Source organism: Mustelus asterias, chromosome 20 (genome assembly GCF_964213995.1).
Source record: "Mustelus asterias chromosome 20, sMusAst1.hap1.1, whole genome shotgun sequence".
Taxonomy (NCBI): domain Eukaryota; kingdom Metazoa; phylum Chordata; class Chondrichthyes; order Carcharhiniformes; family Triakidae; genus Mustelus; species Mustelus asterias.
This window is the reverse complement of record NC_135820.1, coordinates 66,987,003-67,013,048: the sequence shown is the minus strand read 5'-3', so window position 1 is coordinate 67,013,048 and position 26,046 is coordinate 66,987,003. Positions and strand designations below refer to the sequence as shown.

General features: G+C 40.1%; 1 protein-coding gene across 6 annotated transcripts in view; it reads left to right on the top strand.

Annotated features, from left to right (window-relative positions):
* The first annotated feature begins 214 nt into the window (after positions 1–214).
* ift52 (intraflagellar transport 52 homolog (Chlamydomonas)) overlaps positions 215–26,046 on the top strand; it is a 39,380-nt gene continuing 13,548 nt past the window's right edge. Inside the window, exons 1-8 of one of the 6 annotated variants that reach the window (XM_078236153.1) lie at positions 217–263; positions 12,242–12,303; positions 13,824–13,948; positions 17,321–17,408; positions 20,795–20,924; positions 21,012–21,087; positions 22,308–22,379; positions 24,234–24,360. In XM_078236153.1, coding sequence (XP_078092279.1) covers positions 13,830–13,948; positions 17,321–17,408; positions 20,795–20,924; positions 21,012–21,087; positions 22,308–22,379; positions 24,234–24,360 — 612 coding nt within the window. In that variant the 5' untranslated portion in view covers positions 217–263; positions 12,242–12,303; positions 13,824–13,829. Of the gene's footprint in view, positions 264–10,180; positions 10,205–12,241; positions 12,304–13,823; positions 13,953–16,514; positions 16,605–16,974; positions 17,019–17,320; positions 17,409–20,794; positions 20,925–21,011; positions 21,088–22,307; positions 22,380–24,233; positions 24,361–26,046 lie in introns of those variants that run through there. The other 5 variants (XM_078236154.1, XM_078236155.1, XM_078236158.1 and 2 more) reach the window with 5 other exon arrangements.

The following is a 26,046-nucleotide window of genomic DNA, read 5'->3' as shown; positions in this document are numbered from 1 at the left end:
ACCCCCCGCATTTGCTTCTCGTCCTGGCGCAGCTCCGGCTGATTCCAGTCCATCGTTTGGGCTTCACCTTCTTAGCAACCGTAGGAGCTTCTGCCCTGGTTACCGGCCCAGGATGCAGCGCGGCGCCCTGGTTACCGGCCCAGGATGCAGCGCGGCGCCCTGGTTACCAGCCCAGGATGCAGCGCGGGCGCCCTGGTTACCGGCCCAGGATGCAGCGCGGCTTCCACTCATGAAGGGGAGGAAGATGGTGGCGGAGTTTACAGGTAAGCAGCTGTAGGCGGGTTGCGAAGGCTTTGTAAAAAAAAACTGTGGCGGTGCAGGACTTCCCCTTGTCGTATGGGCTGGGATTTTAATCACCTGTCCAGATACCGAGAGAGACGCATGCGCTTATAAAGCCCCCACCTCGCCATCTGTACTGAGCATCTGTTGGTGAATAGTAACCATAGAGATTATGGTGGAACCGCTAGTTGGTGAACCCATTTCCAACATTACTTCCACCAACTCGCTATTAGTTACCAGAATGAGTAACTTGACACTGAGAAAGTTCCCTAAAGTTCATCATTTTTGAAGGGAATACACTTCACTTGGGACGCTGATGTTATGCAAATCCAACTTGTCAATCACTTTCAGAGGATCTTCCATGCAGATACAGTTGTCGTTTATTACTGAAGGTGTGAATTGTCAAATACAATCTCTTCAATTTATGGTGTAGATTGTATTGGATTATATTAGCATAAACTTCTGCAATGAATTGCCTTCCATTTGTGCATTGATTTTTCACAGATGGGGGGGGTGTGATAATTCATAATTGGTACTCACATTTGATTTTATATGAAGGTTTGTCCTAGATGAATTGTTCACCGCTGCAACATTGTGTAATTCTTCTAAAGTAGCCAGCCATTTCCAACATACATGAAGTACCTATTCCATTGGCATAACCTGTGCTGCTATTAGCTTGTAAGAATAAACTCATTTAGTGTCATCCATTTATCCTTCTGTTTATAGTCTCTTATTCAGAACTACCAAAATCTTATTGCCATCTAATGAAATGATTTCCATGTGCCACTGTGAAATGGCAGATAGTAAGGAACATGATTATATTCAGTTCATAACTATTTGCAGTCTCCCATACTGCATACTTTCAGACTACTTAATCTAAGCACAACAAAAATGTTACTTTTACTTTGCCTTGCTAATTGTGCTTCATACATTCTATCAGTCACAAGACCATTTCTGTCTGAGAAATATACTTTTAATTATCAAAATACTTGCCGAATTAACTGTGAATAGCCATGGGAGATTCACAAGTATATTTATTTTGAAGTAAAATATGAAGACAAGTTAAACTTAAAAAGGACATTTCTGCTAATTTATGTTTGTGGACCAAGTGGAGGAGACCTGATGGGTTCAATGATCACAAAGGCACAGCCACTCTGTCTCTTCCCCTCATAATTTTGCACACCTCTATCAAGACACCTTTCAGCCGCCTTTGTTCCAAGGAACATAACTCCAACCTACCCAATCTCTCCTCATAGCTACATTTTTCTAGCCCTAGCAACATTCCTGTAAACCTCTGCACACTGTCCAGAGCAATTGCATAGTTCCTGTAATATGTTTATTTAGTAGTCACAAGTAGGCTTACATTAATACTGCAGCGGAGTTATTGTGAAAATTCCCTAGTCACCACACTCCGGCGGCTGTTCGGGTACACTGAGGGAGAATTTAGCATTGCCAATGCACCTAACCAGCACATCTTTCAGACTGCGGGAGGAAACCAGAGAAAACCCACGCAGACGAGGGAAGAATATGCAGACTCCGCACAGTGGCCCAAGCTGGGAATCTAACCCGGGTCCCCGGCACTGTGAATCATAGAAACCCTACAGTGTAGAAAGAGGCCATTTGGCCCATCGGGTCTGCACCGACCACAATCCCACCCAGGCCCTACCCCCATATCCCTACATATTTTACCCACTAATCTCTCTAATCTACGCATCTCAGGACACTAAGGGACAATTTTAGCATAGCCAATCAACCTAACCTGCACATCCTTGGATTGTGGGAGGAAACCGGAGCACCCGGAGGAAACCCACGCAGACACGAGGAGAATGTGCAAACTCCACACAGACAGTGACCCAAGCCTGGAATCGAACCCAGGTCCCTGGAGCTGTGAAGCAGCAGTGCTAACCACTGTGCTACCGTGCCGCCCTGTAACCAGAACAGCACGCAATACTCCAGTTGTGGCCTCATCTGTGCTTTCTACAATGCCAACATTATATCCTTATTTTTATATTCTATACCTCTGCCAGTGAAGGAGAGCATTCCATATGCCTTCTTTACAACCTTGTCTACTTGAACTGCTGCCTTTAGGCTATGATCTGTGTACTTGTATGCCGAGGTCTCTCACTTCATCTACCCTTCTCAGTATGTTCCCATTTATTTTGTATTCCCTATAACTGTTTGACTTCTAAACCCATTACCTTGTACTTCTCTATGTTTAAATCGATCTGCCACTTTACAGCCCACTCCATCATCCCATTGATATTGTTTAGTAGACTTTAGCTTTCCTCTATACTATCCACTACTCGGCCAATCTTTGTGCTTCTTCACATTTTTCAATCATGTTCCCCACCCCCATTTCAAATCATTAATACATAACACAAACAGCAAGGATCCCGAACCCTGTGGAACACTACTTGGGCTACTACCTGGGCTTACAGAATCTCACTAGCTGTTCTGTCTGGAGACAATACACATCTCTTTAACCTGTGTTTAATGTTCCCTCCACCCACATTGTCTGTACCTTTAAGACCTGGCTGGCTGTAGGATTCGCATTCTAATCAGTATTCTGCAACTTGATTTTGTCTGTTTGCACTGTTTGAGAGTACATTTCCACTCCATCTGACGAAGGAGCAGTGCTCCGAAAGCTTATGGTATTTGCTACCAAATAAACCTGTTGGACTTTAACCTGGTGTTGAGAGACTTCTTACTGTGTTCACCCCAGTCCAACGCCGGCATCTCCACATCATGAACACTACTTGAAACAACTTTCCATTTGCAAAAGCATCCATTGACCATTGCCCTTTGTTTCCTGTTACTAAGCCAGCTTTTGATCTGGTTTGTCTTATTCCCCTATATCCCATGAGCTTTTGCTTTTTTGACGAATCAGCCTTGTGGGACCTTTGTTTTTTTTTCTTTTTATTGTCCATTTTGATGTTACTTGCAAGTTTACTCCCATACTCTTTTCCCCTCCTAATCAATCTCTTGGTCCTCCTTCGCTGAATTCTAAACTGCTCCCAATCCTCAAACTATTTTTCCTAGCAACTTTATATGACTCCTCTTTAGATCTGATGCTATCCTTAATTTCTTTTGTTAGCCATGGTTGGGCTGCTTTTCTTGTTGTGTTTTTATGCCAGAAAGGGATTATAGTATAACTGTTGCAATGCATACATTTATTCCTTAAACATTAGCCATTGCCTATCCACCGTCATGCCTTTTAACAAAATTCTCCAATCTTTCGTAAACAACTCGTCCCTCATATCTTTGTGGTTTCCCTTGTATAGGAGCCTACTTTCAGGTCGTACTACTTATTTTGTTATAGTCACTGTTCTCTAAAGGACCCCACACAACAAGGTTATTAATGAACCGTTTCTCAGTTCTGTTCCGGATTTGATATTGTGCATGTTTCCTAGTTAGTTCCCTGACATTTTGGTCTAAAACAACTCATACATACTCCACTAATTAATCCACCACAGAATTATTGATAATTCGGTTTGCTCAATTTGTGTATAGATTAAAGTCACCCATGTTATGTGCATCTCTAATTTCCTGTTTAAAGTCATTTCTTTCTTTACCACTATTGTTTGGAGGCTTAAAGACAGCTACCACTAATGTCCCCCCCTCCCCCACCCCATAATTTGCTTCTTAACTCCACCTAGACGACATCTAGATTTTCTGAGCCAATATCCTTTCTCACAATTGCACTGATTTCATTCTTAATTAACAACACCACCCCACCACCTTTTCCTTTTTGCCTGTCCTTCCTAAATATCGAGTACCCTTAGATATTCAGTTACCAGCCTTTGTCACCCTGCTGCCATGTCTCCATAATCACAATGTGGAGATGCCAGCGTTGGACTGGGGTAAGTACAGTAAGAAGTCTCACAACACCAGGTTAAAGTCCAACAGGTTTATTTGGTAGCAAATACCATAAGCTTTCGGAGCGCTGCCCCTTCGTCAGATGGAGTGGATATCTGTTCTCCAACAGTGCACAGAGACACAGAAATCAAGTTACAGAATACTAATTAGAATGCAAATCTCTACAGCCAGCCAGGACTTAAAGGTACAGATAATGTGGATGGAGGGTGTTTAATGTTCTCTCCACCCACATTATCTGTACCTTTAAGACCTGGCTGGCTGTAGAGATTTGCATTCTAATTAGTATTCTGTAACTTGATTTCTGTGTCTCTGTGCACTGTTGGAGAACAGATATCTACTCCATCTGACGAAGGGGCAGCGCTCCGAAAGCTTATAGTATTTGCTACCAAATAAACCTGTTGGACTTTAACCTGGTGTTGTGAGACTTCTTACTGTCCATAATCACAACCATGTTGCACCCATTTATATCTATTTGCACTGTTAATTCATCTAACTTATTGTGTGAGAGTGCTCCGTGCATCCTGATACAGTGCCTTTAGAGTTGTCTTTTCAATACTTTTACACATTTTACTTATGCTAAGGACCTCTGCTGCTAGCCCTTGTTTCCTCTGCCTTTCACATTTGCTTTCTACTTTTCTGACTTTCATTTCCATCTTGTTTTCCTCTCTTGTCATCCCCCTGCCATTCTACTTTAAACCATCCCCAACAGTACAAAAAATAGCCCTGCGAAGATTTTGGTCCAGGTTCTGCTGGGGTGCAATCCACCCAACTTGTACATAACTCATCTTCCGCTGAATCACTCTCAATGTGTCAGGAATCTAAATCGCTCCCTCTTATATCATATCCCCAGCGACACATTCAGCTGGGCTAGGCAGCACGGTAGCACAGTGGTTAGCATTGCTGCTTCACAGCTCCAGGGACCTGGGTTCGATTCCCAGCTTGGGTCACTGTCTGTGTGGAGTTTGCACATTCTCCTCGTGTCTGCATGGGTTTCCTCCGGGTGCTCCGGTTTCCTCCCACAGTCCAAAGATGTGTGGGTTAGGTTGATTGGCCATGGTAAAATTGCCCTTAGTGTCCTGGGATGCGTAGGTTAGAGGGATTAGTAGGTAAAATATGTAGAGATATGGGGGTAGGGCCTGGGTGGGACTGTGGTTGGTGCTGACTCGATGGGCCGAATGGCCTCTTTCTGTGCTGTCGAGTTTCTATGATTTCTATTCTCCTATTCCCGATGACACTACTGTGTGGCGTAATCCTGAGATAACTACCTTTTGAAGTACTGCTTTTGAATTTATTTCCTAGCTCCCTAATATTCTGCTCTCTGGATCGCATCTTCCTTTTGACCTATGTCATTGGTATCAATATGGGCCACAACCACTGTTCACCCTCCTCCTTTAGTGTCCTGCAGCTGCTCAGTGACATCATTCACCCTGGCACCTCAGAGGCAACATATCATCATGGTGTCACATCCCTCTGCACATTGTGCAGCTGAGCCACTCGTGGAGCCATGCACTTGGTTGACTTTTGCTGCATTTCCCTGAAAAACCCAGAGGGGACAGAAAATCTACCTGCCTTGTGCTTTTACCCTGTCTGGCAATCATCCCTTCCCTTTCTGCCTGCGCACTCTTTACCTGCGGTGTGACCACCTCACTGTACATGCTATACACAAAGATCTCATCCTTGCAAATGTTCCACGGTGACTCCAGTCCCTGTCACAGCACCAGCTCCAAAGCATGGATGTGACTGCAGCTGAAGATATTTCCTGCACACGTGAAAGTGTCCTGGACTTCCCACATCCCCCAGGAAGACCATTCCTCATGGCCGAGTTGCCCTGCTATGACTTGCCCTTAAATTACTCCCTTTGCTTCCTCTTGTTTAGAGAATATTAAAGTCCCCAGGTCCTACTTATTAAGATCACTGCTCTTCTTTCTGAGGAAAGGTAGGAAATGAAAGGATCACCTTATTCACTCTCTCAGTTATCAAAATCCAACTTAATTACTCTACTGCAGCCAAAGTGGCACTCCAATGCAGACAAAGGAAAATCAGCCTGAGATCAACGGGTCATCAAATATCAAGTAGATAGGGGTGTAGAGTCAGTTGATCGGGAGTGGTGTTTGTAACCAGAACTGAAGATAATGGTTTTGTCTTCTCTAAAAATTTAAATGACAAAAAAGTAATGCAACTAAATTGGTTTATAGAATAAATAACTGGAAAGAGAGGCCTACCAGGGACACCAACAATAGTCATGATGGGATAGTCCTACAGCAATGGGGTAGTGGTGAAAGTGGCAGGTGTAAGATGACGTGTAAAACTTCTATTTTACACATAGGCAGCTCAGTAGTATGGGTCATTTGACTGTTCACCTGAAATGACAACATCAGGCCACATTTTGTCACCTGTGTGACAAAACAGCCTTCTGTAGGGCTAGCAGGGCTTGCTCTGAATGGAGACAGTCCTAGAAAAGGCCCAACTTTTGTCTCGACTCACCTGGTTTGCTTATCACAGCCAACAGGCATCTCCTACATTGTTACAAAAAGACGAAGTAACAAAAAGAAAAAGAAAGAAAACATCTGGAATCTAGCATGCTGGAATGTTCACACGCTGTCAGATTCAGATGACAGCAGACACTCTGAAAATTCATTCTGAATTCGTAGCCAGGGAGCTTGCCCTGCTAAACACTGACATCAGAGTGCTCAGTGAAATGTTTCGTAAAAAAGGAATTGTTGATGGATTATGGAATGGGTAATAAGGGAAAGTAAAGATGGAAGGATGCATCTCAAATGCTGGATTTATGATGAACACCATTGCTAGCAAACGTCAACCTCCCCATTTGTTTTTTTGATTGACTCGTATCCTTACAACCAGGATAACCAGTTTGCAATTATTATCAGCACATTCTTTCCAAGCTAATATAGTAGCCAACGAAGGCTTTTGCCGTGCCCTCCTCAACCCACTACTGGATGTTGACTTCGAGGATAAGCTCATCAGACCTGGAGATTTCAACACACAAATTGGGAGTGACCAAGAGCAAGGTGCCTTGGGCTGATATAGCATTGGCAACTAGTCATAACAGTTAACTTTGCTGGGGTTCTGCATGGACCATGAATTTAACATGACTAATCCTCTATTCCACCTGAAGGCCTCATGCAATCACCTAGAGGCATCCACTCTCAAAGCACTAGACCTTTTTGGAATGTATTCTGATGGACTAAATTGACACATGGGGCATGCTGCACAATAGTTATGCCCAGTGCTGCCTGTTGTACTGACTTCAGGCTGGTTGAAGCTAAAGTTGCCTTCAGAATCAAAACATTACCCAAAAGGAAAGGCTCGCAAACAATCAAACGATAAGAGTTTATCGATTTAATCTACCAGAAGCAAAAGCAGTTTTCCAGAGGAAGCTTGAAGATAGATTCCACGGTGACCTGTATCTGGGCAATAATAATCCAGCAAAGCAATGGGAACAGTTAAAATCTGTCCCACAAGAAACAACTCTGGGACCAGTCAGCTTCTCAACCAGAAAAAAATCGAGATTAGCTACAATAACTGTTTATTTGGGAAGCCTACAGCACTTTGGAAACCAATCTCTGAGTCATCCAAAATAACTGGTGGACAATGCTCACTGAGATGTTATAAATGTATGCCGATATGGGAGATATGAGATCAGCCTATGAAGCTTTGAGATCTCTACATAGACCTTCCTACCAGGTGCAGGCACCGCCAAAATATTCGGATGGTATAACGCTGCTCGCAGATAAATAGTCAATCTTGTACCAATTGTCAGAACATTTTAAGAGGCTATTTGATGATCAGTGGTTGATGCAGGAGATGTCCATTACAAAGTCTCCCAGAGGGAAGTGAAGTCTGAGCTGGCTCAACCACCAGTTCATGAAAAGATCAAGACCACCACAGCACAACTAAAATTGTACACAGTCCCTGGAACAGTTTGGATTCCAGCTATAAACAGGGAGGAGATGTGATCCTTGGTAGGCTTACATATTTGTTTACAGCCTCCTGGTAGAAACGGACAATTCCTCAGGACCTTCGGGATGTACTGCCTCCCTCTACAAAAAAAAGGGAGAGAAGTCTGACTGCATCACCTTGCTCTCCATTGCAGGCAAAATCTTGACCATGGTACTCTTAAAAAGACTTGTTCCAAAAATAGCTGCTGAAAGTCAGTACAGATTCAGGCCCAATCAGGGAACTGCAGACATTATATTTGTACTGAGACAGATCCAGGAGAGGTGTAGGGAACATAACATAGGCCTGTACACTGCTTTGAGATCTCATCAAGCCATTCAATAGAATCAGTTGGGACAATCTTTGGAAATTACAAACGAGAAAGGGCTGCTCTCCAAGGTTTCTTACCCATTTTTCATGAACTTTACGAAGACCAGAAAGGCCAGGTCAAGCAGAAAGGAGCCCGCTGAATAGTTTCCCTATCTTCAGTGGTGTTCTGGCACCAACCCTTTTCTCTCCAATATGATGCTTCAAGTCAAAGGCAGATCTGACAGAGGGCATATACATTCGCTTCTGAACAGACATCAGTTTCTTCACCTGCAATGACTACTGGCATATATCAAAACTACAGAAAAATACACTGTGGAACTTGTGTGCTGACACTTGCGCCCTTCTGGTACACACAGACGCAACGCAGCTCATTGTAAACTGTTTCTCTGAGGCAGCAAATGCCTTTGGTCTTACTGTTAGCCTTAAAAAAAACAGAAGTCCTTTCCCAATCATAGCCCTGAGAACAGCAAAAACCTCAATTCTGTTAAATAGTTTACCTATGTAAATAGCATTATCTCAGATGATTCCACTGTTGACATGGACATAAACAATCGACTGTCCATGGCCAACATTTCCCCTCAAAGCATGCCAGGCAAAACTATTCACTATGAATTTCTACTAAAATTCAAGTATTCAGAGATGGTATCATCACCCTCTTGTATGGGTCAGAATCACAGGTTCAGTACAGGAAACAAATGCAACTGCTTGAGTGCTTCCATCAAAATTGTCTTCAATCGATCATAAACATCAGATCCAGAGCTATAGCATGAATGAAGTCTTCAGGGCTAAGCTGCCGGCATTGGATATATGCTCTTACATTGTCAGTTGCCCTAATCAAATGTGTCATACAAGGAGAATTCTGCGGTGCGAAAGCAGTGCTTTTTTATGTGCTGGACATGAGATTTAAAACCTATCCTCATAAGCCCCAAAAGATCTTAGCTGTCTCTTTTTGACTGTCTATTTATCTGAAACAATGAAATGGGGCTCTGTGTATAACGGTGTTCATTTAACTTTTTAATCCATGTAATGAGTTAATGATTTTTGACTCTCTTTCTTCAACGGTTTTGTAGGCAAAGATTTGTATCTGCTGTATATCATGTGCAATAATTATTTTAAAGAAATTAGTCTACTATTTTTAACCTGAATGAAACATGGTAGTGTGAAATCTACCGACTTTTAAAAGTAGGCACAAGTGCATGGTGGCCAAACTCTGGTGCAAAATGCCATGGTAAAAGGCTAAACTTGAGTCCTCTGGCATGCTCTCCCTACGATTCATGCAATGTATAAATTTGCAAGTTCCAGTTCTTGGCTGACAGGAGAGAAGTTGACTTCCCCAAAGCAGGAAACTTGTAATAAGATCATTTCTAAAATCTAACTATCTCCAGGTTGATTCCATTTGCTTCCCAAATGGAGAAAGTTGTCGATGGCTACTGTATAATGATGTCTCAGTTCCAGCTCCTAGAGCTTTGTGCATGCTTACATCAAAGGATTTATAACCATTAGATAGCTATTAAAGGGCTTACTACTTTAATCATTTGAGAACCATGGGGAAGGAATGCCAGGCCTGCTTCCCATGTTTAGGAATGTGTATCATCAGGTTCCCAGCAGTACTTTTTACTGGATAGGAAAAAAAAAGCTGAAACTTTTAACAATGCATTATACATGCTATAACTTTTAAAAAAAACTTTAAACCAATTTCTTCATAGTTTAGTGCATAACCTAACCATGCCAAATATCACTGGATATAGAGATTATCTCTACAGTAAGCTGACTATAATACTCTACAATTTGAGAAGGATGGTTTTCATTAAATTAATAGAAAATTATATGCTAGCTCCAAATCTTAGTATTTATATCTTTCTTTCTCCACCTTCATCCTTTGTTTTGGACTTCTTTTTGCAGTAAGTAGTTAGTTACTTTGTATTCTTCACTCTCATCGGTCCCTCAAATGGAGGATGGTATCTTTCAAGCTTCATGATTTGTGTGCCCTCAGGGGACTCAGCAGGCCAATCCTGGAGTCACAGGTATTTGGGCAGCCAGGACAGATTTGCTCCAAGGAAGTGAGTTCTCAAGCTAGAGTTCTACTTTCTCTCCTTCTGCTTTTGTTGTTTCTCTGCAGCAGAGTTTAGGCAGTCAGTTTCCGAACGTGTTGCAGCTTGTTGGATAAGGCACTGCCATGTAGCACATAGTTTCTCCCATGCACCAATGTCATTTTGCCCCCTTTTCAGTGAGGCCTTCAGAATGTCCTTAAAATGTTTTCTCTACCCTTTTCTTAGTTATTACCTTGCTCTTTACATATTTATAAAACATGTTTAGATATTTCTTGATTTACTTTCCAATATTCTTTCTTGCCCTCTCTTTGCTTTCCTAATTTCACTCCTGCATTTTGTATAACTCCCAGGCTTCCCACAATACTGAACTCTTGGTATCTGACATAAGCTTCCCATTTTTCTTGTATCCTACCGTACGTGGTTTTTGACATCAGAGGACACTAAATTTGGGAGTCCTATTCCTTTTCCTTTCTGGAAGCCTATTTGCTTTGAACTCTCTCTATTTCCTCCTGAATGGTTCCCTCTGCTCTTGTACATTTTGAAAGGATATTTAATGAATTTAAGCCTAATTGAATTTAGTTCCATGCAGCTTAATTATTGGAACCTGAATTATCCTTTTAAACTTATTTTATTCTACAGAGATATAACCATCTGGCAAAGACTCAAACACTGAATTAGGGAATAACTTTTTATTTCATGGGATATGGGTGTCGGTGGCTAGGCCAGCATTTATTGCCCATCCATAATTGCCCTTGAGAAGGCGGTGGTGAGCTGCCCCCTTGAACCACTGCAATCCTTGTGTTGTAGGTATACCTACAGTGCTGTTTGGAAGGAGTTCCAGGATTTTGACTCAGCAACAGTGAAGTAGCAGCAATATATTACCAAGTCGGGGTGGGGTGTGTGGCTTGGAGGGGAACTTCCAGCTGGAGGTGTTCCCATGCACCTGCTGCCCTTGTCCTTCTTGATGGTAGATGTTGCAGGTTTAAAAGTTATATTGAACTTTATTTATTATAAGCCAAATGAAACAATACTGCAATTATCAAAGACCAATCAACTATAAACTAATCAACTTATTCAATGAACTAAAACTTCAACTAACTAACAAGGGAAACTCTGCCAAAGCGGACAACAACCTCTACTCTTCATGCCGGTAGGATATCCCTGAACTGCTTCTCAAGAGCGCTACAACTTTCTTGGGATCCACACTAGCAATATAAAACTCAATTGCCCAGGCACAGTACTACAAAAATAAACTCCCATCTGACAGGGAAGTTGTCCATTGTCCCTGAAGTCCTACAAACACCACATCCCCAGGGATTCTCACTTCTATCCCCAAAGATTAAATTTGTTTCCCTTGCACACAAGATTTTTCCCGTACCCTTTTAATATCCCTAAAAGGTGCTGTTATGCCACCTTGGCCAATGTTGTTGGAGATTGTTAATTGGTCAATAATGTTGTAAAGTTTAATTCGTTGGTTTCTAGCTAATTGCTCAAATTGCCTTAACACTTCAGATAATGCCTTTTTTAAACTGTTTCTTATCTTAATGTCTTTACAAGCACCCAATTCATTCAGATCGGAATCTCAGCAGGGGTCATTGTGTATTTGATAGGTGGATCCCAAAGGTTCAGGCTCTCTTTCCCAGATTATGACAGCGCTTTAAATTCGTTCATACAAGTGTTAGTCGAAAAATGCAGAAATACAAATATCCAACTTAAGTGATTATTAACTACTTATCCTTCAATTACAGGGTAATTGAGGTATTTCCTTCTAATACAATCATCTGTTGCTTCTCGGTGAATACTATATCAGGTTAGTTTCTGAGGTATAATTGTTGGCAGTATCGACTGACATCTTTTTATTTTCACATAAAATGACAACTTGACCAAGTTGGCTCTTTGCGGGTTATATGACAAGCTCCTAATGAAGAGCTTGCCGTATGAGAAATGGTTGAGGACTCTGGGTCTGTACTCATTGAGTTTAGAAGGATGAGGGGGGATCTTACAGGATACTACAAGGCCTGGATAGAGTGGACATGGAGAGGATGTTTCCACGAGTAGGAAAAACTAGAACCAGAGGGCACAACTTCAGGCTAAACGGACGATCCTTTAAAACAGAGATGAGGAGGAATTTCTTTAGTCAGAGAGTGATGAATCTGTGGAACTCTTTGCCGCAGAAGGCTGTGGAGGCCAGGTCATTGAGTGTCTTTAAGACAGAGATAGATAGGTTCTTGATTAATAAGGGGATCAGGGGTTATGGGGAAACGGCAGGAGAATGGGGATGAGAAAAATATCAGCCACAATTGAATGGCGGAGCAGACTGGATGGGCCGAGCGGCCTAATTCTGCTCCTATGTCTTTTGGTCTAACATTATGGCACGTTTGAGCAAATACACTAAATTCTACCAAAATAAAATCTGAGACCGATTACAGTTTGATGTTACGGATTTACCTTCAAGTAACTATTTCCACTCCACTTTTGCCAAATCATGACTCTGGCCTTTTCCAAATGTAAACCTTTTACTCTTGGTCTTTATCCTTCTCTATAACTGCACGAAGTCAAACTGAATTATAGTCACTAGCACCAAAATGCTCTCTCACTAATTCCCTTCCTCCTGCTCGGCTTCATTCCCAAAAAAACTAAGTCCAGAATTGCCCTTTCTCTTGTTGGAGTTATTGCATGCTGGCTACGAAAAAACATTTCTGCTGAATGCATTTCAAGAGTTCTGTGTTCTCTATACCTTTTGCACTGACTTTATCACAGTTAATGTTAGGATAGTTGATGCCCCCTAATTTTGTTGCCCTTATTGTTTCTGCATTTCTCAGCAATTATCTTACTTATTTCTGCTTCCAAAAGGTGATATTGTATCAGATGTCAACCATGGTTGATTTTACATGGTCCCTAACTCGGGGCACTCTGGCCAATGTAGCATCTCAACGCTGAATACTTCAATTGCAAGATAACCTCGGGATAGACATGGGATCTTCCTAATCTGTACAGTGGAGCTACTCTTTAGTTAAATTAATTGAAGCATGAGAATTGGTGAGACTGCACTTTAATGCAGAACATGTAGTTCAGAATGCTGCGATTAACTGTACAGTAGTAGTAGTAGTTTCTGTGGTCAGGTGTGTATCTTAAATAGTAATAATAATTTTGTACGAACTGAACCATGACCAAATTCACACAGCTTGTATCTGAAAGTACAAGTCTTCATCAGTTTTAGCTTTCTTTAGGAAGGATAACTGGCATGTGGTTATGTTTGAATTCAAATTCTTGCTTGCGTTTTTAGCATTGTGAAAATATATGATCACAGATAAGTTGTCTTTCTTTTAGAAAACCATGGAGAAGGAGCAACGAAATACTATAGTTTTTAACGCATCAAAGAAAGAACTCTTTACTGCCAGTAGTGGGTACAAGTCATTGCAGAAGAAACTTCGGGCCAACTGGAAGATACAAAGGCAGGTGTCTGTTTGCATTTTTAACTTGTGATTGCTTTATTTGAGACACATCTGAGACATTCAAGTATTTAAGTCAAAGCACTTTTCCTATGCTTTAAGTAGGAAAACACAGTAAGAAGTTTAACAACACCAGGTTAAAGTCCAACAGGTTCATTTGGTAGCAAAAGCCACTCGCTTTCGGAGCCTTAAGCCCCTTAGGTGAGTGGGAATTCTGTTCACAAACTATTAACTTATCATTCCCACTCACCTGAGGAAGGGGCTTAAGGCTCCGAAAGCTTGTGGCTTTTGCTACCAAACAAACCTGGTGTTGTTAAACTTCTTACTGTTCCAAATTAATCACAGGTAGCTAATGGCTAATGTATTTGTCAACAATTGCTTTACCTGATGCTGATACCTTATGGCAAATTCTGCTAGCTCCATGTATATATAGCAGAACAATGAGGTGGACTGTACTGAGCACTATCAGTCTTGAAGATTCAGAAGAGACTCAAGATTCTTTTTGAAGTCAGGCTAGTACAAAAGGATAGGCAAAAATACAATTAGTTAAAAATAGGTTTCAAAGACGCCTCTACTGTAGCACCGGTTGACTTGGTCCACTCATCTCATCCAATTAATGATATGACAAAGCACTGCTGCCTCACAGTGCCAGGGACCTAGGTTTGATTCCCGGCTTGAGTTACTGTCTGTGCGGAGTCTGCACGTTCTCCCCGTGTCTGCGTGGGTTTCCTCCGGATGCTCCAGTTTCCTTCCACATTCCGAAATATGTGCTGGTTTGGTGCATTGGCTGTGCTAAATTCTCCCTCGGTGTACCCAAACAGGTGCCTAAGTGTGGCGACTAGGGGATTTTCACAGTAACTTCATTGCAGTGTTAATGTAAGCCTACTTGCAACTAATAAATAAACTTCATAGAAAGCAGGAGCGGATGAGCTTAGAAGATAGCTGGCTGGTTTGCCAAATTATGCAGTGAACATCTTCTAGACAGCATGCCTCCAGCATTTTGTGAATATTAGGAAAACAAAACTTTATTATGGTCAGTTCAAATACATGCAATTTCTCATATAATTACAGGTGTCAGAGAGCCATTGTCAGTTTAAAAGGTATTTGGGAGGCTATGAGTTAGGGAATCTAGGCAACTAATTATAAATAACTAATCCTTCCATCTTTTAAACTCTTAAAACTAGAAAGCTACAAGTACCTAAAATAATATACATACAAAGTAGAAATTTTTAAGATCTGAAACAAGATTGCTATGTCTATCACTGATGTTTCAAAGACACTGGGTAATGACATTGAAAATAGTTTAACCTGTAACCTGTTGGTTTGGAATTCATTTATATTTTGATGGCCCATATACTTTTGGCGGGGGGGGAGGGGGGACTATGTTTTATGTTGAGATGATGGTCCCTTTAAGAAGTAGGTTTCTCTGAAAATTTTCTTGTAAAAAGCAACTGGCTGCCAGTAATTGATCAAACAGTTTGGCTTTAGTTTAGTACAAGCTGGCTAGAGAGGATGTTTCTTTCAAGTAGGTTTCAATTGGAATTCTGGGTGTTGGCAAAAAGGGTTTTTGAAAACTCCTTGATAATGGAAGGATTCTGTCGGCAATAAGTTGGATTTCTGGGATAGCCAAGCTGAGAAGAGAGAGCAAGAGAGTGGAAGAACTTTAGAACCAGGGGAGTTCTGACCTGAGAAGGCTATGCTTGAGAGGTTAGCAAAGCCTATGTTGAATGGGGAGTGTACATTCATGGGACAGTTGGTGCAGATTTGAAGAAACAGCCCCGCCAGAATAAATGGAAGGGCCATAAAATTGCAGCTCTTCTATGAATCTTTGGAACAGTACTCAGATCAGTGGTTAATCTTTCAATTCTGGATAACCATCTGACAAGTTATTTGGAGTACAAGTCAAATGAGTATGGAAGGAAAGTTGAGTTAAGAAGTTTAAAGTATAAGTATCTGTGTTCATTGTGCTTTTAATTTTATTTAAGATAATGTAGCTATTAATATTTACATTCCTTGATTTTTGTGTGTAGTAAAATTATTTTCAGTTAAATTATGAACTTTGTGGCCTCATTATTTTAGTAAATACCTGAGTTTTCAGATTCGAAAGAAAAATAAACAAATATATGTATTGTTATGATCCGGTTAGGGACTGTTAACATTTAAAGATAAATCTGAATATTTGCTTTCACCAGTAGAGCTACGCCACAAGATTTCATTTTTAAACAGATTGCAAATTGTATTGTGTATAAAAGACTTGAACAAAACCAGCACTGTTAACTTAACAATATGATTGCTAAAGACATACGTTATGCACTCGCGTTCAATTCTTACTTTTCTCTGAGAATTCCCTTATACTTTGATATCCTGGAGTTGTTTACTTCTGTTGAGACAACCGATATAGTTTGCCATAATTCTCCGGAAAATCTCCTTGGCTGCATCTATTCTCAGAGGTAAAACTTTCATTTACCATCTCTTGACTGGATGTATCAGTTCCTTGTTCTGATTTCCATTTCAATACTTCCAAACTAATCATTTTGTTGCTTTCTTTGCCACACCACTGTAGATTCATTGTAGATTCTTCTGCTAGTTTCAAACAAACCAATATTCCAGTTTCTGTTCCCTCACCATTCAAACTGAGATCAAGCCTCACTCACATTCGGTAGGTCAAATGATGAAGTTAGTTTTTTTTACTCTGCTTACAGTGCAGGTACATCTAACTTTCATTTACTTTAGCTATCTTCTGTCAGTGTGCTGCAAATCACACAAGGTCCTAATTGTAACTAACTCTCTCAGCAAAAAATCCAGATAAGTTGAAACCAGAAAACTTTGCTAAGCTCCACTATTCTCCATGGTGATGCAGCATGATCTGGGCTGTCCTCAAAATCAACCTTTAGATTAATTATCCGTCATTTACAATTTCTTCTTTGATATGATGAAGTCAATGGGTTTTATAACCTTTCAGGGTTTGCTGAATGTAAACTAATTTAGTACTAATTTCCAAAATAAAAATGTTCCCCTGGACTGCTATTCTTATAAGGATTGTCGACATCACGTCTCCAGTTCTTTAACTAAAGTAAGTCTACGTGCTGTTTTATGATCTTGCCTTTCTAGCCATTAGCCCATTAAGACAAAACATAACCCCAAACCTGTTGAGTGTACTAGACTCCAAGCTTGTTTTAATTGCATTTATCCCATTTTCCACAGTTAAACTTTTAATTCCTATGACAAAAAAACCTAAATATACTAAATACAAGAACCATATCCGCAACAATATCTTGGGTTAAGTTTAGTGTTACTGCTAAAGATCAACAAGCTTGTATTGGATATGTTTTTGAGAAAGTAATTTCAGACTTGATGCATTTTTGTATTTGACAGTTTTAAAGATGAAATCACCGAGGAAAAGATGATAGGTGTGAAACTGTGGATCACAGCAGGACCCAGAGAAAAATTTACTGCTGCTGAAGTAAGAAAGTGCATTAATTCTATGAATGAAGTTTACTGTTTTGCGAGTATTTGTCAGTTTATAATCGGTGTTATGATCCCACGGTGGAATTGTAAACCAAAACAACCAAGTTTACCGAATAACCCCTAAGTGATGAATTATCAACAAGATTCCACTTTTTGTAGCTTTTACTTTAACATGGAACCAATGCAAATTAAACATGAATTAGCAGGCAAATTATATTTCATATAAAAAGGTAAATTTCACATTTAATTGTTGATACAACACATCTTACACAACCACAAGAATTTCCAACTCTTCGTGTGCAAATGGGGCATTGTGTTGGCATTACATCCCCACAACATGCAGCGCAAATCAGGAGTCCGAGCTTCACCTCCGAGTTTCATAGGTGCATAAGCAAAGCACACGTCTATGAGCTCTTTCCCTCGGGTCAGGACAGTTCTGATGATGTAGCTTTCCAAAGTTCCTTTACAACTGAGCAAACTATAACACCCTGGTTCACCAGTTGGCCACTTCTGTGGAAAAATATCCAACATCTTTAGCACCCCTGAGCTGTTTACATAGTTTTCGAGTATTTGGACCTTTTTATAGTCAGTTTGCGCATTGCCTCCAGGAACTGTCTCCCTTCCTGCCAAATCGAAAGCTGACCTCTTCCTGAGAGTGATATCCTCACAAGAATTCCATGTGCTCCTCTTTCTGTCTTTGTCTGCTTTATCTTTCTGCCTGCATCTGGACATTCACTCTTCAACTCTTCTGCTTCTAGCTTTCCTTTGTGTGTGACCGCATGCTGTCTATATCTTGACTTCCTTTCTGTTGGTACTGCTTCCAGGTCACGGGTTGCCAGGACACGAGCAATATTTTATCCAAGAAAGGTACAATAGATCCCTTTAAAATTGATGCCAACTCTGTAAAGTCCTTTGGAAACGTATTTTAAAATAATTACAGATTCCACAGACATTTTAAATTACAAATTTTCATTGATTCTTGATTAACAAGGTGGCACAGTGGTTAGCACTGCTGCCTCACAGCCCAGGGACTCGGGTTTGATTCTGGCCTTGAATAATTGCCTTTGTGGAATTTGCACATTCTCCCTGTGTTTGCATGGGATTCCTCCCACGGTCCAAAGATGTGTAGGTTAGGTGGCTTGGTCAATTGCCCCCTTTAATGTCCAAAGATGTGTAGGTTAAGTGCACTAGCCATGGTAATTGCTAGAGGATGAGTAGGAGGGGTGTGTGTGCGTGCGTGCGTGCGTGCGTGCGGGGCCTGGCTAAGAACATAAAGGAGCAGGAGTAGGCCATCTAGCCCCTCGAGCCTGCCCTGCCATTCACTGCCTGCTCCCCATAACCCTTAATTCCCCTACCAATCAGAAATCCATCTATCCGTGACTTAAACATATTCAACGAGGTAGCCTCCACCACTTCAGTGGGCAGAGAATTCCAGAGATTCACCACCCTCTGAGAGAAGAAGTTCCTCCTCAACTCTGTCCTAAACTGACCCCCCTTTATTTTGAGGCTGTGCCCTCTAGTTCTGGTTTCCTTTCTAAGTGGAAAGAATCTCTCCACTTCTACCCTATCCAGCCCCTTCATTATCTTATATGCCTCTAATAAGATCACCCCTCAGCCTTCTAAACTCCAACGAGTACAAACCCAATCTGCTCAATCTCTCCTCATAATCTAAGATGCTCATTCGGAGAGTTGGTGCAGAATTGATGGGCTGAATGGCCTCTTCCTGCACTGTAGGGATTCTATTGGAAGGAGGTGAAAAGGTTATGGGGTAGGCAGGAATGTGGGGTTGAAGTTACAATCAGCCTCGATCTTACTGAATGGCAGAGCAGACCTGAGGGGCTAAGTGACCTACTCCTACTAATTTACATGTTTGTATGTTCTTACTGCACTGCTTTTGGATCAAAGGTCAGCACAACAGTCGCAAAAATAGACGACCAGTTTACTTAAGCTCCTGAATTCTATATGGCATCCTATTTTAGATTTTAAAGTGTTCCTTTTTTGATTATACAAAACCAGCTATTTCTGATAAAACTCCGGATACATATAGCTTACATAATGAACATTTTAACTCAAACAAGTAAACCTCCTGGGAGTAGACCATTTAGTCCTTCAAGCCTGTTCAGTCATTCAATTAGATCATGGACGATCTGTACCTCAACTCCACTTACCCATCTTTGCTCCATATTCCTTGAAAGTCTCAATGAACAAAACCCATTAATTTCAGTCTTTCAACGGGCCTAGCATCTGCAGAAGCTTTGGAGAATTCCAAATTTCCAATCTCTTTTATGTGACAAATCCTTCCTGATTTCGCTCCTAAATGTCCTAGCTCTAATTTTAAGATTGTGCCACCATATTCTACATTCTAAACGAGTCAGTTTATATTTATTTATTATTTTATATATTGGGAAATGCATCTAGCAAAATTGAATTATTCGACCATTGAGAAACATATCAGAAGGAGATTAACCAGATGTCACTGTAACCTTCCTTAGATTTGAAAATTGCACTATTCAGCAATTTTTATGACCATATTTTATTTTCTCTTCTGTTTACCGTGATTTTCTTTAGTCTTTTAAATAATCAATACACAATGCACAAACCAATTGTTAATAAACTAAAATGTGTGCAGTTGCATAAATAATAGTTTGGGAACTGTAATAAACTTCAATGATAAATACATGTCCGTGCATATCGCATGGTCTAAATACATTTCTTACAAATCATTTCCCGATGGTTTCTATTAAGGTAGTGGAATGGAAAGGCACATGTTTGTGTAAATTGTAATGGTCATGAAATTATGCTGTGCAGATATTAATTAACAAGTTTTTAATAATGTACAAGAAAATGTGTTCATGTTTGTAGCTGATTTTGGTGGCTAAGTGCTTCAGCACTGCATCATAAAGTTGAAATACGGGCTAATTTTCTGGACCCTGCCGAACAAATTCAAAGAACAAGGTCCTCAGTTGAGCTTTCACTGCTACATTATTGATTTCAATGCTACTGGGTTCCATTACACCAGAACCATAAGACTATTACTGATGCAGTGCATTAAGTAACAGGATGTGAATAGGCAAATAGTACAAGCATGTACAATATATGCAGGCTTCTTACAAGTTGCCTCCTATTAAAACACAAATCCTTCCTTCAGTGAAAAACTAGTGAATTGTCTTTATCTCTATGCGCACTTACAAAATTGTTTGGTCAAAAATTGTACGTTGCAAATTTTCAAACTATAGGCTAATCATTTCTATGTGCTAGTAATTATGTAATCATAGTGAATCTTATTTTCAGGCTATGATTGGAACCAAGTTTTATTTTGAAGAATACTCTATTTACTGAATTCAGAATTGATAATTGTAATTTTTTTCCTCTATTTTACAGCTTGAAATATTGAAAAAGTACCTAGAAAGTGGAGGGCATATTCTTGTGATGCTGGGGGAAGGTGGAGAATCTAAATATGACACAAATATAAACTTTTTGTTAGAGGAGTATGGAGTTATGGTAAATAATGGTGAGCATTGTAAATTTTCTTCAAATTCTATTTTTCCATTTATATCTTTCTGTTTAAATCATAATTTTAAATATCTTTGTCCTCAAGATGCTGTTGTGAGAAATATGTACTACAAATATTTCCACCCTAAAGAAGCATTAATATCAAATGGAATTTTGAACAGGTAACCTTATGTTTCATCTACAGCTTAATCTAATCATTTTCATTCTGCCTGTGAGATGCTACTTGTAAAGTACTTTACATCTTCAGTTGATAAATTATTTTGGCAGAGGATGACAAAGTTATACTTCAATGATTCAGTCGATACTTCAGAAAATACATTCTGATGTTATCCCATTAATTGTCAATTTTTTATGTACAGATAATGTCTTCTGCCTCCAAAAGAGAAAATGCTGTAAAATCTCAGCAGGTCTGGCAGCATCTGTAAGGAGAGATAAAAGCTGACGCTTTGAGTCCAGATGACCCTTTGGTGACCTGCTGAGATTTTCCAGCATTTTCTCTTTGGGATTCAGATTCCAGCATCCACAGTAATTTGCTTTTATCCAACGTCTGCTGGCTGTTTTTTTTCCATTCAGGTTCCATATATATGTACCAAATGTTTTAGGGGAAAAGGAAATCCTTTCAGTTATATTAATTTTCCTCAGCTCAGTTGCTACTGCGCTTCTCTTGAAACCATGCTCTGTTGGCCGATCCATGTTTTCTGCCATGGCAAATGCTCTCAAATCATGATTGAGCTTTCATGCTAACTTACTTTCCAATAGAAAAATGATAACACAACTGTGGAGGCAATAAGATTAGGCTATTTTGCTGAACAGTAAAAAAAATTTGATTAAAAGTAGGTTACCACCTTTCCAGTGGCTCTCATGGTTTTGAAAAATTACTTGCTTCCTCATTGACAAGGCACTTATCTTGTCTGTTCTATTTCATCTAGTGAATTCCCACTATTAAAATGACTGCAGCCTATAAAATGGGCCACAGATTGACAAATGACTCTACTCCCAGATGAAAAAGCTTGTTAAACTAAATTTTTATTAAACCGAAAAGAGTTTCACCTCAATTAGTCTTCTCAGTAACTTGCTATTGCAAATAGTAATATACTGTTGGGGAATTTTAAAACCATTTACTGCCACAAAATTATAGCACTTGATGCAGAACTTCATCTAATCCTGCAGTCAGAATCCCAAAGGTTATCATTGTGCGGGATCACGAAGAGGAGAGAGAGAGAGATTTAGTTATGGATGGCAAGTTTAGTTTTCTAAAATGTACAAGTGGGATTTGACCTTGTGTATCTTGGTTATAAATGGAATCTATTGCTCTAGAATTTGCTTGGTAAAGGTGCTTCCCCTCCAAATTATATTGTGGAAAATTAATTGTTGTTCACAGGGAAATTAGTCGAGCTGCTGGGAAATCTGTGCCAGGTGTGATTGATGAAGACAACAATGGCAACAATTTACAGTAGGTTTTTCAAAAGTCATCAAATAGAAGCATGGTTTCTGTCTCACAGAATTTTAATCTACTACTTAATGTTTGTGTGGTAATCTTACTTAATAATTGCTTTATGATTTGAATACAGAAATTGACCACTTAGAAACGATTTTGCAGGGCGACATTTTAATAGGCAAAACTAAAGTTCAACAGAATACACACAGTGGTAGCTACATTGAAAACCAAGACAAAGGAATTTGTTTTACTATCCTACGTGTACCCTAAAACATTTAGCGACAAATGAATTACTTCCAAAGTACAGTCGCTATATTACATAAGTAAAATAATGCATTTAGTAGCAAAGAATTTGAAAGACCAGTTTACTGAAATTCAAAGGATAACTTTTCCTGATTAATATTGTTTATTATGGAACTATAATAAAAATCAAAACGCATAATTAATGAATGTTACTTGCAGTGTGTGTCAATGCAATAATTTAGCTGTCTCCAAAACTGATCTTTTTTCATTCTCCCATGTGCTTGTGCAGCTACTCTGTGTGCTATTATAATTACTTGTTTTTAGTGGCAAAGTAGATTAGTGCTGAGTATTAGTATTGTGCCATAAAGTAATAAGATATATGTTGGTGATTGCTAATTCCATATTAGTTCCAGTGCTAAACAAAATATGAAATGGGGGAAAATGTTTTTTTAAAGATGTATTTTGGCAATTGAAATGTGTAATTATGTATCATAATCACATTTATTCAAATTTAAAACAAAATTCTAGAATTGTGCTAACCACCAATAACAGATGGGTAGCCATTGTTTGAAAAGGTAGGATTTAATAGATTTCTGGAAAAGATCTTCATTAAGCTAGGTCGCTGCATACAGGATGACCCCATTTTTCTCAGCCCCAGAAATTGTTTTTGCATACACCCAACATTTCAGTTAATACCTCTCCCTTTTCAACCACAACATGTTATATACCCACATTAGTAGTCAGTCTCAACTTTTCTCCTCACAAATGGATGTTTTACGGTATCTTATAACTGGGTGCAAGAGATCAAGCAGGTGATATGGGTATGCAGGCATTTAAGACATTCCCACACAGAGCAAACCATGCATGGCAAATGATAAAGACGGCAACCACACTAGCAGTTCTTTTTTTATATTCTAAGTCTAAGATATGTAAGTCTGATACAACTTCAGAGTGCACACTCGTCCAGTTGTCTCCCATTCTCTAACTCCTCTACCCTTCAACACAATACTTTATCTTGGCTCCTCATGCAACGCCAATGGAGATGAAGTAGTATGTTGAACGACCAAAGTACTTTTAACTACTTTGCCCATTTCTAGGGAAGCAGTAGTTAAAGACATCGTTAGTGACATAATTGATGCTTATCAATGAACTAGCAATATTGCAGTATTCTCTGAACCACTTTCAACCAATCTATTGCTTACTTTTTCCTCTTTGAAGATACTGGGAAGGATATTTTTGTTAATGTTTTTATTATTGTTTACAATGCACCTGAGAGAGAAACCTTTCCACCAAAGGTCTGATTGTGCTTTTTTGGATGCCTTCATATTCATTCTAAATAATTTTTAAATTGTTGGTATAAAGTTTTCAAGTTTCACATTAACTAGAGGTGGCTTTTCATCCAGTTGTTATATATTGAAAAAACAATTGTGGCAATTTGTATTTACAGTATTTTATTTCTGTTCGGCTGTCTTTCTGTATCTTATATTGTTTTTGGATGGATTCTTTGAGGCATCACTGACTTATGTACTAACATTATGGTATTTTGTTATGTAAGATGTATCATGTATTGACAAGTTGGCTATCTTCTTGTACGTTTAGTAACTTCATTTTTGTTATGTGCTGCAGGGCCCTAACGTTTGTCTATCCATTTGGTGCTACACTGAGTGTAATGAAGCCAGCCATTGCAGTGCTGTCGACTGGTTCTGTGTGTTTTCCCCTCAACAGGCCGATTCTGGCATTCTACTACTCCAAGGTATTGTTTTCCTCTAGAGAAAGTCAACCCTCTACAGCAAGTCATCATTACAAGGGAGGAAGTGTTAGGTGTATTAAAAAGCAATAAGATAGACAAATCCCCAGGGCCAGATGGCATCTGTCACAGGTGGCACAGTGGTTACCACTGCTGCCTCACAGTGCCAGGGACCTGGGTTCAATTCCCGGCTTGGGTCACTGTCTGTGTGGAGTTTGCACATTCTCCTCGTGTCTGCGTGGGTTTCCTCCAGGTGCTCCGGTTTCTCCCACAGTCTGAAAGACGTGCTGGTTAGGACATTGACCCGAACAGGTGCCAGAATGTGGCGATTGGGGAATTTCACAGTAACTTCATTGCAATGTTAACGTAAGTCTTACTGGTGACTATTAAATAAACTTTAACTTTTAATTTTTTATCCCAGATTACTGAGGGAGACGAGAGGAAATTGCTGGGCCTCAATAAAAATCTTTGGATTGGAGGATAGCCAATGTTGTCCCGTTATTTAAGAAGGGTAGCAAGGATAACCTGGGTAATTATAGGCCAGTGAGCTTGACGTGAGTGATAGTGAAATTATTGGAGAGGATTCTTAGGGATAGGATCTATACACATTTGGAACTGAATGGTCTTATTAGCAATAGACAACATGATTTTGTTTGAGGGAGATCATGTCTCATTAATTTGATTGAGTTTTTTGAAGAGGTGATAAAATGATTAACGAGGGAAGGGCCATGGATGTTGTCTACATGGACTTTAGTAAAGAATTTGACAAGGTCCCTCAAGGCAGGCTGGTGCAAAAGGTTAAATCACACGGGATCAAGGGTGAACTAGCTAGATGATTCAGAACTGGCTTGGCCATAGATAGCTAAGTTCCGCACACATGAGGACGGCCTCAACCGGGATCTTGGGTTCATGCCACACTATCTGTAACCCCCATGACTTGCCTGGGCTTGCAAAATCTCACTAACTGTCCTGGCTGGAGACAATACATACCTCTTTAACCTGTGCTTGGTCCTCTCTCCACTCGTATTGTCTGTACCTTTAAGACTTGATTACCTGTAAAGACTCGCATTCCAACCATTATCTTGTAAATTGAGTTTGTGTCTTCATATGCCCTGTTTGTGAACACGACTCCCACTCACCTGATGAAGGGGCAGTGCTCCGAAAGCTTGTGGCTTGTGCTATCAAATAAACCTGTTGGACTTTAACCTGGTGTTGTGAGACTTCTTACTTGGCCATAGGAGACAGAGGGTAGCAGTGGAAGGGTGGTTTTCTGATTGGAAGTCTGTAACTAGTGGTGTTCCGCAGGATCAGTGCTGTGACCTCTGTTGTTTGTGATATATATAAATGACTTGGAAGAAAACGTAGCTGGTCTGATAAGCAAGTTTGCGGATGGTACTAAGATTACTGGAGTTGGGGATAGTGATGAAGATTGTCAGAGAATACAGCAGGATATTGATAGGCTGGAAAATTAGGTGGAGAAATGGAGAAATAATCCGGACAAATACGAGGTGATGCATTTTGGTAGATCTGATTCAGGTGAGAACTACAAAATAAATGACAGACCTATCAGGAGCATAGCACACAGAGAGATCTGGGAGTACAGGTCCACACAGATCCTTAAAAGTGGTAACACAGGTGGAAAAGTTGGTGAAGAAAGAATATGGCATGCTTACCTTCATCGGCTGGGACATT